Source organism: Denticeps clupeoides, chromosome 11 (assembly GCF_900700375.1).
Source record: "Denticeps clupeoides chromosome 11, fDenClu1.1, whole genome shotgun sequence".
Lineage (NCBI taxonomy): Eukaryota > Metazoa > Chordata > Actinopteri > Clupeiformes > Denticipitidae > Denticeps > Denticeps clupeoides.
This window is the reverse complement of record NC_041717.1, coordinates 6,327,289-6,341,938: the sequence shown is the minus strand read 5'-3', so window position 1 is coordinate 6,341,938 and position 14,650 is coordinate 6,327,289. Positions and strand designations below refer to the sequence as shown.

Genomic DNA, 14,650 nt, shown 5'->3' with positions numbered 1-14,650 from the left:
GTTCGTTGTTTCCGGTGTTTATAGGGAATGCGAGGACGAATCCCGCGAGAGGTGAGTCCTTTCTCAACCAAGGAACATTAAATGGATCAGATTGATTGTGCAGTTTTCACGTCCTCAGCAGAAAACAAAGGAGCACTCAGCAAAGGACTCTCAATGGACTGGAGTTGAGGATGAACTTCCAGAATGTAGCTTCGCCCAGAGGTCAATGAGACTGTGTTTCACCCATTCCAGGTGCACGCCCTGTTGGCGGGACACATTAGGACACTTTATTGCCACATTAGGATCCAGTTTTTCAGCTCTCTGACCAACAAGACTAATAAGCCTCAGCATGAGTTTGTTATGATGTGGGACCAAGGATGTGTACCTTTTAATGCTGTCAAAAAAAATCTATTCTAACATACTTATTGATAACAAAAATGTAGTATCGACTCCGGCAGACTACAAAAACTTTCAACAGGCATTGCATGTCCTGTTGGACTCTCCCCTGGCTACCTGGAGGGCCGACTATTTACATGAGAGATGCACTTCAAACATGGCAGCAGTGAAAGCAGCTCTAGCGTTAATTCTGTAGCATCAAGCTTGCTAGGAAATATAGAAAGTAAGAACACCGTCTGGAAGTATTTCGACCAGATGAACGGGGAAAAGCCCAAAAAATGTGGCCACGCCCTTTTGCAAGAAGTGCTTCAAAGTTGTAGCTATCAAAGCAAGCAGCACCACAAATTTAGCAAAGCATTTGAAAGACCATCATTCCTAATTATACAATGAGTTTTGAGAGGAAAGCAAAGTTGTTTTTCAAACGTAATATGAATATTTTAATTGCCGCTGTCAAGCAATACTGTTGAAGTGAGTTAACTATAAGAATGACTGTGTCTTCGCTTCTCTATACATGTTTTACAATTATGGAATAGCACAACGCACATATATTCTTCACTTCTGTGGCATGAGAAGTGAGGAATGTTTTTTTTTTTTAGTTAGGCTCAAAAACATTAAAATACATTTCTTCTACTTATTTATTCATTTGTTTTTTAGATCTATTCACCAATGTATTTATTTATTCTTTTCTCCGTAGTATATATGTTTCATTATTGTTAAGATGCTCCTGTTTGTTTTTTCCCCTTGAAGTATTGAAAATAGTATCGAGCATCAAGTACCATTCTTAGCATCAGTTTAGCAAGTTTGAAACTTCAGTATCATGACAAGCCTATTGCTTTTACACAACTGCAATCTTTTGGCTGATGTATTCACTTGTGTGTCTATTTAATAAGCTAAAATAATATTATGTTAACCAAGCATTTGTTGCAGTTACACCCTTCTTGACCTCTGACATTCATTAGAAGACTTTTAAAGATCACTAGGCAATATGTCAACATTCAGTGATACGCAACGAAAACATAGCATATCAATATAATGTTGTGAATTGAAGATTGCTCATGCATGCATTAAATTTGATTATACTGAAATTATACCAACCCACCCGGAAAATGAATTCATGGATGTGGGTTAACGCTTCACCCAGAAATTTTTGCATTCATATATTGTCAAGATACACAAGTATCTTGTCAGTAAGCATAAGGTGGATGCAAGCATGAAAAAGACAAACACTGATCAAGCAGTAAACACAACATGAGTAAACAAAGTCACTACCTGAGCAAGACACTTAACCCTGAGTGTCTCCAGGGGGACTGTCCCTGTAAATACTGATTCACTCTGATTCACTATAACTCACTCTAGATAAGGATGTCTGCTAATTGGCATAAATGTAAATGTAAACATGTAACATATTTATGAATAAATCTCAATTTTTTACATGCTTCAATGGCCCTTTGGTAAATATGTAGTGTAAAAAAGACCATGTGGTGTGGGTTGAGAGAACAGAGTGTAGAAAAACTCTTTCTCCCACCACACAAAGCACTGTATTCAACCACTCCAACTTGATGTTACCTGGCAGAAAGAGGCATGGCACAATAGAGGTTAAAAATGAACAGTTTCTAATTTATTTAACACCGGTAAATAATTATTGTAGTTACATGTGAATATTGAATGTAAAAAGGTACCAATGCTACAGAGAAAACAGAAATAAGAAGAAAGAGAAAAGGGGGAGAGGGAGAGAAAAAGCCATGAGAAAAAATGGGAGAAGAGAAAAAGACTCAGAAGCCTTCCGGCTTCCGATGGAAAAACCCCTGAGCAAGAAAGCTCAGTCCCTTTTTCCACATGTGAGCAGACCTTTATACCCCTGGCCTACAGGAAGTTGTCACTGGCCTACAGGAAGTTGTCACTGACCAATCAGAACCTGTTGTTCCTGATGTCACGCCCCCGGTGCCTCCCATCTGGGGAAGACAAAGAGAGTGGGCGGTCCTGACGGCCGGCACTTCACACGTTGCCGTCAGACAAAAGGCATGTAAAACAGAGGTGTTGAATCTTCACGCACAACTATTGACACAGGAATGTCACATATCTTCTTGTAGACGGTCGCTATGCAAAACAAAAGCATGCTCCTGTGATGTCCATTCTTACAGTAGATACGTTGCCCATAATAACAATTATCTCACAGCATTGAAGATGCAATACTTGATATATTCTCTACAATAAAATTCAGTTCAGATCCTCCCCCTTCTGTCAATAATACAGTATTATTAAAGAAAGTACCCCCACCAATGTTCAAAACATTGTGCTGATGTAGACGGGGTGGACAGGGAACTGTGCAGGGCTGTGATTGATGGCCGGAATGAGTTGGGGGTCTCTGAGGACGGGAGCTCGGCGGACGAGACCGGAGCTGATTTTACAGATCAGCCTTATTCTCAATCAACCCACGATTCCTCCACGGTGCGCCATTCTACCTCCCCCTTGCTTTCTCCTCATCTACCACTTTCATCCCACACAGAGGGAATCCGGACAGTAAAAATGTGCTACACTTTCACACCTGCTCCATGCACTAGGGGGTGGAACTACTCTGCAGGGGCCAACGTCACGTGCTAATGATACGGAATGGAGGGAAGGGTCACATTGTGTTACAAACCCTTGCATGTGACTTCCATGCTGAAATATGGACCATGGTGTTAAAGAAATCCAGAGAGACTTTGAACCTGCAGACCGCTGTACATTTACACTCACGGAGGGAACAATTACTACAGCGTTCGAAGTGTGAGGAATAAAGTCATGAAACCTTGTTTACTTTGAGTCCGCATTTTTATGTCTGCGCTTGACGGCTAAACAGCAATTTCACACTTTATGGCTGCACATCAAAGCTGAGACAGAATCATGCAGCATGTCCTTCGGCCTCCATTGGAAAACAACATCAACGTTAAAAACATATTTAAAGCCTCATCAGCAGGGCTACAGATGCGTTAATGCTAGTCTCTAGAAAAAAAACCTCCCCAATCCTTTAACACGCTGCGCTAATGCTAACCAACACGGACGGTTGCCTTTCTTTCACAAGATTGACCCTGAGCACAGATGTCATTATCACACAAGTCACGCCTGAAGGGTGTCCTGTCATGCCCATAGCATTCCGACACAATGTGTGAGGAAAACACACACACACATACACACACACATTCTCTGTAATGCCAAAGTAAAACCGCATAATTCTGAGCCTCATAGAAGACAAATCCTATCTTCGGAATGGACGACTAATCCCCGCAGGATGCAAGCACCCTTTCAGCATGCAATGCTACATCCTGTCCATCCCTCTGCTCTGACAGACAGGGGGAACTGGGCTGCTGTAATTGGACTCAAGCCACTGTCTCCCCCCGGCAGCAGCCCCTGCATGGACCGCCTGTCGGATGCAGGCGGAGTGGACGCGGTCCCGTGTGGGTTTGGGGGGGGGGTCACACGTGGAGGATGTCGGCCTGTTACATCAGAAGCTCCCGCTTCCATTACAGACACAAAGAACCACACAAGAAACTACACATGCACATAACACGATTACCCATCATTTTCAGACATTCATTACTTCTCCTTTTTTGGTGAAATGTTCTAATAAATATTGGCCTATTACATATTATGGAATAAGTGGGGGTCTGAATCACAGGGAATCATATGATTTTACAAAATATTGTCAGAAAATTTAATTGATACTGATAATATCACTGATTACACTTTGCAGGACTATTTGCTATAATATGACCATGATTAAAAAAGTTCAATTGACACATTGATACTTGATCCAGTATTGATATCCAAAATGCAATATCACCAGTGGAAGTATGATGATACATTGCTCCATTGATTCCCTCTCACCCCTAGAAAATTGCAATAAAATCAATAATTGTGATGATTAACACAATTTATTACACTCGCTCTGCTGGCGTAAACAAACTATCGCCTCAACTTATCCGGGGCAATGCTAGACCTTATCTAAAAATAAATAAATAAATAAATAAATAAACAGACATCATGTGACCTTTAAATAAGGACGGGTTGTGGTAGGAATCTCATGGGTGCTGAAGTGCTGCCTACATTCAGAACGCACAGGTGAGCTTTGGATGTTTTCTCCCATCCAGAACTGACATGGGACACCAGGTCTCTGGAGGAGTTGCCGTAGAAACTGCTACCCGCACGGCTGCAAGGTTACCTATTTTTAGCTTAGATTTCGAAAGATGTCCTTCCCCCTCCATCCTCACTTCTCCTGTTCCCCGTTCCTTGGCATGTGTGTGTGTGTGTGTGTGTGTGTGTGTGTGTGTGTGTTAGTTGTACATGCAAGATTCATCTTGCCACAGGCAGACAGCGACGGAGACAGGGGGAGAATAAATGAGAGGAGTTAGCCTGGTGTGCCTTGGGAAAAGTGTAATCCTGTGCAGTAATTGCCAACTCCCCAGCCGCGTCCCCCAAGGGCCCAGAGTGGAAGACAAATGGAGAAGACGACAGGTTAAAAACCAGGCAAGCTGGGAGACAGAATGAGCGAGTTTGAACAAGGTCTACACACAGAAAATAAACTGCAGTCACTGCTGCAAAGCTCAAGTCTGTCCTTCACTGTAAAAAAAACTATAATAAAATAAAACTCAGTCAACAAACTCTGAAATATGATCAAATAAGATGGAAACCTTATCAATTAGTGATATATTAACACACAGATTGTTTAACAAAAAGTCATTGCTGCAAAATTCTCTGCGACATGAGATGAGCTTGAGGGACAATGGTACTCTGAAGTAGCAAAACTCTCCTTAATGGAAATCGTTAGGATGATAATGATGATGATGTTTTTTTTATTATTGTTTTGAATGTATTCTTGCTTTGTATTCATTTATTACTAATCCTTACTGTTTTGTTTATTAAAGCTATGTATGCATTTAGAATACAGTTATGTAGAATTTAATAAGACTAAAAGTTAAAAACACATGATTTACAGCAACCATAAAAGTTAAATATTAGCAACACAAATATATTAAATATGTCATGAAACTATTCCTCTGCAATTTCACGTCTCTCATCTCAAAACCTGTCACATTCCTGTCCTCAAAATGTAGAAATTTCATGATGTGAAACGATACACATTTTTATTTTGTCATCTGATATGCATCACCATGTATTTCACAGTCTTGTTTGATTGTATACTTGGCAACTCGACAGGTACAGTAAGTGAGACAGAAGATTACAGTGTGAGAAAGTGAGTAGAATAGAGGAGAACAGAACGCTGGAAGAAGGACACAAGCCCAACAGCACACAGCTGAGGCAGTATGGCGGTCCCAGGCCCCGAGGGAGGACAGCACACTGAGCAGGGGCCTGGAGCAGAGCATGTTTACAGCTGTCCTCCCGCCTGGACACTGGCAGCGTGACCACGCCCCGGTCCCGCTGCCGTCATCAGAGTAATTCATTTTTCACAGCTTCATCCCCTGTACTGTGGCTTTTTTGTAGAAACCTTCAGCACCATGCCAACATACGCAGTGCCACCCTGCTATAAACCCCACCTGCCTCCAGAGGTATGAAGCAATTTTCCACAAGAAAATTCTAAAGGACTCTTGGAAGTAAAGGTCTGCTTTCAACTGTTCTTCGGTTAAGCATGGGTGTTATTTTCATATCTCCAACATGCCCTTTCTGTCCAGCGTCACCTTTATTTTACAGTGACGTCTACTACACTCACTCAACCCAAGCAATTAATCCCTTCTTTCAACACACACAACTAATACAGAATGTAGTAGCATGACTGGTCTTCCACCTTCCCAAATTCTCCCACATAACCCCACTGCTACGTTCCCTCCACTGGATCCCAGTACCTGCCCCCAGCATCAAAATACGAAATTCTACTGCTGGCCTACAAAGCCAGACATGGAGTAGCACCATCCTACCTCAGAGCCCTTATTACACCTCACACTGCACCTCGCACCCTCCGAGCCTCCAGTACTGCTCGCCTGGTCCCTCCATCTCTGAAGGTACGAGGAAGACACTCATCTAGACTCTTCTCTGTCTTGGCCCCCAGGTGGTGGAAGGAACTTCCGCTCGAGGTTAGAACAGTATTATTCTCTTTAGAGAATACTTAGACTAACTTGTAACTTTCTTGTAGTCTTATGTAAAGCAATAAGATAAAATGATTTGTATTCATAGTTGGGGGTCCTAGTGAACCAGAACTGATTACTTCACTGATGGTAACATGAAAGCACATTGTAAGTAGCCCTGGATTAGGGCATCTGTCAAATGCCATAAATGTAAATTTCAAATGTATTGTGCGGGTGGTGCATGAGAAGAGGAGTCTACCGAATGAGTTGTGGCCTGGTTACACCTAGGAACTTGACCTCAGGGAGTCAGAGTGCATCATCTACACTAATCTATACAACACTCTACACTCTAATGACAAAGAAATGAAAGGTGGAATAGAGAATGCAGATTCTCTATTATTATTCATATCTGATTTATTTATTTGATCAGTTCTAGTAAAAATGGTTTGCATTTGTAAAGACACGTTGCATAAAAAAAGGTTGCACACCTCCCACACACACATACCTGAACCAGATCACGGTCACTCATCGACTGATCACAATCCTCAACTGACACACCCGTGTCACTCACCACACCTGAGCACATCCTTACCCCCCTTTTGCACCCAAATTTTGCTATTCCTGACACACCTTGCTTATTATTTTGTTTGGTTTGTGTTGTGTTTGCCCTGCTCATTGACCATGATATATAAAATGAAGACTGTAAGGCAAGAATGACTTTACTGAATCATAATATGTCTGATATAGCTTTACATAAATGGCTGCTGTCCTTATATGCAACTGAAACCTGAAAAAGTTCATGTAGTAGCAAAGCACTCATTACTGATGGTTTAATCCATTCTGAAGTGATATATTATTAATAAATAGGTGCTATTGCAGGGTTAATAATAATAATACAAAAAAAACAGGGTCACAAACAGAGTCACTAATGAGTCAGGAGAGACATGCAAGAACAACCTCTGCACCATTTAATAAAACATCATATCAGGATATGCGGATATCCGGAGTGGCATAACATCTTATTCAACTAATAGAGCAACATCTGCATGTGACCAAAATGCACAGGTAATGAACTCTAATTCAAGCCTGACTCTGCCCTTAAGAGGATGATTAAACATTCACCAAACACCACTGACTGCATTCTCACAACGACAACCTGGAAACATCCTTCACAAAGGCTCTGGTAAACACGGGAGTAAAATGTATAAATATTCATGCCTAAAAGCAGCCATGATATTAAATATCACTGCCTCAAATATTGCTATACTGTTCCCTGGCTGAAGAGGCCCTTGCATGCAGAGAAAACTGATTAAATTCGATGATTCGTATTAATATTCACATTCATTGACCCGCAGCAGTCAGTCACTCAGTCAGTGAGAGAAACGCATGACATTCTGCACAACTGAGAACTTGAACTGATTACCGGGAAGCTCTGTGCACGTGTGTGTGCGCCACTCCACAATCATTTTTAAGTAGTGGCTGAATCCAATTAGATTTGGTCTTTTTATTAGTGCTCTAATCCAATTGAAGTATTTTTATCTTCATGGTATTCATATTCTGAAATATCCCACAGGGTGGCTTTTGTTATTTGGAAAGTGATAATGTATGTGTTTCTGGTTTTGGAGAATTGTGTGATTGTGTTTATCTTGCATTTTAATTTGTACTGATTTGTTTTAGATCTGCCTACTACACCCCTGTTGACATATTATTAACTGCTCTTCCATTTCTTTCTAAGCCAGTTATGAATTAACTAGTAAAATACAATTACTTGTGTTAAACAATGAAAGCAATGGTTTTCAAAGCAGTTTTGAGTAACTAGCATTTACAGTTATTCTTACATAAAGAAGGCTGTGACCCTGTCACAATCACATGAGAAAGAAACTGAAACTGAGATCACCTTAGAACTTCCACACAAGCATCATTGTTCATTCTTCAGAACATTCAGGAAATCGCCTCATAGCAAAACCATGGTGAAATATCTCAAAATCTCATTCTAGAATACTGCATAAGAGGGATAAAGGGCAAATTAAATGGACTAAATTCTCAAATAATCTCACGCACACACACATTGTGTTCTATTCAATTGCTCCTCAGATGTCATGTTTTTCAGCTGCGGTGTCCTTTAGTTGTGTACCTAAGACAGCTATGACCCAGATTGTGTACTGCACTGACAAGGTCACCTCTTTAAAGACCAATCCACATGCATGCACACATTAGGCTAAAAAGCTGACATTCATTCATGCAATCAGACTCAGTTTGGTTTCATTCAGGGCAAGCAAAGGTCAATTAAGCTCACGCTTTATGATTTATTACACCAGACAATACATTACATCTGACCCTGTTCAAATGCTGCATAATTACAGCAAACTGCCATTATACTACAGTCAAAATAAGACATCTGACTGCACAGCATGGGGGAAAGAGGATTCTTTAGAGCAATCCAGGAAAAACATGAAATCTCTATGGATTTCCTCAGATCGTTGGCTACAGACTACAGATAATATAAGGAAGTAGTCAGGAAGTATTTTACTTTGTGAGATTATTTAACATTGATACGAGTTTCCCTAGCCTGTCTATGGTCATGCAGTGGCTAGAAATGGCGATATGTATAAAGCGAGCTTTGGTCGTTGTGTTTCGCTGTTCACAGAGCGGCAGCTCAGACAGTCGAACCTGGAATTTGTCCCCTTATGTCAGGTTACCTCCCCTTTCTCATTCTTTGTCCGCCCAGAGAATTTCCCACCCCTCCCCCAATAAAGTAACTCCACTGACCGTCATGTCTTACAAACGTGTGAAGCATTGCAGTTGCTCAGTTATTGGATGTAGAAATGAACACAAATTTATTTTTTAGTTCAATCACCCAAGAGCCACTGGAAGAACCAGTGGGTTCATTTAAAATTTTCTGGAAAAAACGCAGACACGACTTCCTGTGTGTGCTAAACATTGTTGTTGGTGAATGGTGTTGATGACATCATTTCTGCAAATGCCCCCTCAACTTCTTCCTAGTCCCGCCTCTCTCCTCCTCATTAGCATTTAAAGCTACAGACACAGAAACGGCGCGTCCTGGGAAACCTCACTGTGGGACTGGATCAAAGTGGCTGTAATTCTGCACCACGGCTGAATTTCAGAAAGAGACTTCAGATACAGTATTAGGGGTCCAATAACGCCGACATAAAAGCAGAAAAAAATTATATATAATAATATGCATGCACAGACCGATTATTGAAAATGTTACTACTGTAAGCAAATGAAAGGGGCATGCAAGGGAAGAAGGGCATTGGCTATCCCAGAGGCGGCAGCGGTATGAGAATGGAGATGAATGGAGATGAATGGTGATGGATGGGGTCGGGGGGTGGAGGAGGACGGAGAGGTGGATGCTACCTTGGCGGCAGGCGATAGGGTGGCGGCGCTGGAAGCCGGTGTGGATGAGGCGGAGCGGCGCTGCAGTACTGACCCTGCTGCAGTTTACTCAGGCAGCCGGAGTGGCAGAAGGAGCGCACTGCCCCCGTCTCCCAGCAGCCCCGGCCCTTCATCCGCTCTCGGGCTCCGCCGGCAGGCCCGCCTCGCTCCGGGCTCGCGCTCGCGTACACGCTCTCTCACACACGCGCGCGCTCAAACAGGAAGTGGGCTGGGCTGCTACATCGCCCCGCTGCCAAGGGGGAGGCCACAGTGAAAGAGATTCTCCTTATTCAGCACTGGCGATGGTGCACAGACACACACACACACAAATACTGTCATATGCTTTTACACGTTCCATATACACGCCAAAGCCACTGTCATTAAAATACACACACAGAACCCAGCACAACTGCCCTTCACCTCCACGTGTCTCTCTCAATGCAGTGCAGTAAGAGAAAAGAGAAGAGGAGGGAGGGAGGGGCGAGAGAGAGACTTACACTTCAGCCGTCACCAGCTCCACTAAATGTAAAGCAGAGAGCAGGAGACCCAAAAACACACACACTTCTAGTGTGCTAGGGATCATCTCCTGCATTGGCAGCAACACAGGGCTACGGCTAAATTCTGCACCACGACGGAGGTCAAACCCTTCTATTTGGGGCGAGTCACGTGACCAGAGACGTCCGCACATGATCCATGTCACCATCTGACACCCGCAGCCTCCCCTTGACTACTGCGCACCCGGGTACAAGGAGACAAGCGCAGGCGATGCTGCTCCACGCCATGGTGGTGTCAACATCGGCGCTGACGTATGTTCTATAGGCTGCCCGCCACAGCTCAAGGTCACCTTGCCACACCTTCTTTCTGCTCTGCTGTGTGTGTCGGTGCGGACATTTAGGGGGACTTTTTTTTGAGCACTTACCACACTGTAAATAAAGATGCACTTCATCTGAGCCCATGCCCGAGTAAACCGAAGCATATGAGCAGCTCACAGGAGCGAGGGACAGAGGAGAGGGGCGCAGAAATTCTTCAATGATTTCATAAGAGGTTACATTAAAAGAAACAAAATGTTGTCTATACACAGAGGTTGCATTTATATCAGGTTAAATATAAACTATTTCTACCTTCTAATTCCTCTCACACAATCACATATTAATAAAGGTAGTTACTTACTACTCATTTTAAGTCGCTCTGGTCTGATTAATTTGTACAGCATTTTTCATATTATTAATACACCTACATTTTAACCAATTACAATATACGTATTTATCAAACCTCAATTTAGTAAAAGTGAAGTGATTGTCATTGTGAAACACTGCAGCACAGCACATGGTGACACAACAAAATGTTTCCTCTGCTTTTAACCATCCCCCTTGGTGAGCAGTTGGCACTCATGACAGGCGCCCGGGGAGCAGTATGTGGGGACGGTGCTTTGCTCAGTGGCACCTCAGTGTAATCAGAAGGTTGCCGGTTCGAATCCCGATCTGCCAAGGTGCCACTGAGGTGGCACTGAGCAAAGCCCCATTCCCACACACTGCTCCCCGGGCACCTGTCATGGCTTCCCACTGCTCACTCAGGGTGATGGGTTAAATGCAGAGGACAAATTTCACCATGTGCACCATGTGCTGTGCTGCTGTGTATCACATGTGACAATCACTTCACTTTACTTTACTTTACGTTGTCTTACATTCACAGTCGGCACAAAAATATTTTGTAATGAGTGTTTTAATTAGCAATGAAACAGGAGGAGTGTCAGGGAACCGTCAAGGACGGAAGGACGCAAATCGCTCAGCTCACAAATGGGGAGTTTAATAATCTTATAATAATTTTAACAGGGCACTAAGACAGACACACACAATCAGGAAATTAGGAACAGAACAATGAACATGATTCTTCAGCCTGGAAAGTGGAGCTGGAGCTTCCCAAAAGTCAGGATTGTGACAAGGAGTTATCTTGAGTATCTACTGTGATAAAGGATGGCACTGCATTATATTCAGTGTGTAAAAAACACATCACTGTTAAATAAACAGAAGATGCATTTGCCACATATTTAGATTTTGTCCTAGTGATGTTCTTCCTCTGAGGTTGGACTGAACAGTCAAATCAAATCACAAATCAAATCAAAACACACTTATCACAGGTTGCTGAGGTCTACTTATATTAATCCGATTGGAGGAAGAGACTCAAACAATAGGGATGCAAGTCCTTCCCTCTCTCCTCCCACCAAACACCCAGCAGCAGAGGCAACTGCTTCAAACTGGGGCGAACGCGAGGGTGCTAAAGATAGAAAAGAGAAATGTGAAAGCGGGTGTGCTGAGATTACAAAGGTTGGACGGATGAAAGGAAGAAAGTCAGAGATGTTAGAAGCAAGGAGCATGCAAACTGGATGGTGAGAGAGAGTGAAAAAAGGGAAAATACTGAATAAGAGATGGTTGGAAAAGGGAAGAAGGTGAAGAAAGTGATGTTGATAGAGAGAAAGAGAGAGAGATACGTTGGTAAAGAAAGTCAAACGTGTCCTACAGCAGTACAGGCGGAGAGAGGAACTGAAGCGGCCAATCAGCATCCAGCACCAAGTGACCTTGGCGATTTACACACACTGGCCATCCAGAACTACAGAGGGCAGAACAGCTCACTACTGGATGCAGGTGTGTGTGTGTGTGTGTGTGTGTGTGTGTGTGTGTGTGAGTTGGGTATAGAGGCATTAGTGATGATGGATTTCACCATTTATCAAACCTCTAGTATATGTACACAATAAACACTCAGACACACACACACACACACACACACACACACACACACAAGCAGGTGCTGCATAGATACTGATGCATTATAATGAGGGGCAGTGTGCATGCAGGTTTACCTTTAAACCCCACATTCACTCACACAGCCACCAGTCCACTGTGTGCACGCTTTGGATTGTGGGAGGAAACTATGCCAACAGGGTCCGCACACACAGGGTCTGAGCCGGGATTGAAACGCACATGACGTCATGTCTATAAATGCTGCACAACATTGTGGCCCTCACAGATTTCCTCTGTGCGTTTATTTTGTCCGCTGATTACAGTACACATACTGTATGCACACATAACGTTTTACATTATACTTAAATGTCACATGATCCCATCATGTGACCGGGAGTAACACGGAAACGAGGTAACGTGACTCCTATATATTAGGCTGGAGAGCAGCTGCCAATTGCTCAGTCATTGAATGACGCACGCCATTCGACTCGGCTCCGAAAACCCGCTCCCAGTAAGACCGTACCTGTCCTCTATGTTCTCCTGATTCCTGAACTCCTTCCTGTCACCCTGTCCTGCCCTGTCTTGTGTCTTAATACGCGAACGACAACATCAGTGTGGTGTTGCGGCTCGCGCCGTCCACGTTCGCAGATTAACGTGGAGGAACTTACCTGCCTCCCTGCGTCCCACCGCACTGAGGTCTCTCGTTTCCTCCTACACGTCTCTCTCGTTCTGGTCCCGGTTCGCGTGTCAGAATGACTGAGCCCGAATTACGCGCTTCACAACTCGCTGCTTTGTGCGATCGGATAGCGCGGCAGGAGAGTCTTTTTGGAAGTCTGTCGCAGGAGGTTCGCTTACTGCGGCAGCGCGTTCATGAGATGACTGTCGCGCACCGAGAGCATGAAACGGCGAGCGCTGCGCAGAGCCCTCGCCCCCCCGCGCCTCCCGAACCCAGTTTGCCGCTCCCGGAGCGCTGGAACGGGACCGAGGGGAGCGGCGAGGTGCTCCTCACCGCTCTCTCGTTGATTTTCGAGCTACAGCCTAGCCGCTACCCCAGTGCCCGGTCCCGAATCGCCTTACTCCTAACCCGGCTCGGTGGTTCCGCCGCAGAGTGGGCGGCTGCGCGAATTAATTCCCCAAGTTCTGCGTCCCTCTCGTATGCCGAATTCGTGGAGGAATTAAAAATCACCTTCTGTCATCCGGACGGTGTGGAAGACGTCGCGTCACAGCTTTACCATCTGCGCCAGGGTACCTCATCGGTCAGCCAGTTTACCGCCAGATTCCGGACCCTGGCTGCAAAGACTCCGCTGGGCGACCACGCCCTCCGGATGATGTACTATGAGGGACTGGCCCCACGAATTCGGGGTGAGATGGTCAGTCGGGAGATGCCAGCAACGTATGAGGCCCTCATACAACTCGCAATGCGGATTGATCGCCATCTGCTGGCTCTCCCGAAAACTGCGGCCCCCACTCCGACCCTGCATCAGACCCCTCGACCGCCTCTATCACCACTTCAGCCCACCGTCACTCCTCCAGACCATAGGGGGGAACCCATGCAGCTGGGACGGACAACCCTCACGCCTGAAGAGAAGCAACGGCGTTTTCGGGAGGGTTTGTGTGCATACTGCGCTTCCCCCTCACACATCCGCCTGACCTGCCCTATTCGTCCGGGGAGACGGGACACCCAGCAGATCAGCACGGCACGGCCATCTAGGCCCCTTCCTCCACATCTGATGCCACCGACCTCCCGACTCACTCTCCCGGCCGTCCTGGAATGTAATCAGCGAAGCATCTCCACCACAGCCTTTGTGGACTCCGGGGCGGCTGGAAACTTCATAGACCACTCCTTCATCCGACAACATCACATTCCCCTGGAACTCCTCCCAAGTCCCCTCACAATCACCTCCGTGGATGGTCATCCTATCTCCGCAGGACCCATCATTCACCGTACGGTCCCTCTGCAACTCCGGCTGGACTCCCATGTGGAGAAAATCCAATTTCTGGTGACCAAGATCATCACCTCACCACTCCTCCTCGGGTTCCCCTGGTTGTCCCTACATGAACCCCATCTCTCCTGGTCGTCGGGCA

The 14,650-nt window shown here is 44.7% G+C and overlaps 1 protein-coding gene across 3 annotated transcripts in view; it reads right to left on the bottom strand.

The window, feature by feature from the left end:
- Window positions 1-14,650, bottom strand: part of LOC114799198 (oxysterol-binding protein 2-like) — a 68,416-nt gene that overhangs the window by 25,776 nt on the left and 27,990 nt on the right. The window contains exon 1 of one of the 3 annotated variants that reach the window (XM_028995604.1): window positions 9,883-9,982. The exons of the other annotated variants lie outside the window; for them this stretch is intronic. Within the exon in view, the coding sequence (XP_028851437.1) occupies window positions 9,883-9,961 (79 nt within the window). The 5' untranslated portion in view covers window positions 9,962-9,982. Of the gene's footprint in view, window positions 1-9,882; window positions 9,983-14,650 lie in introns of those variants that run through there. 3 annotated transcript variants of the gene reach the window in all.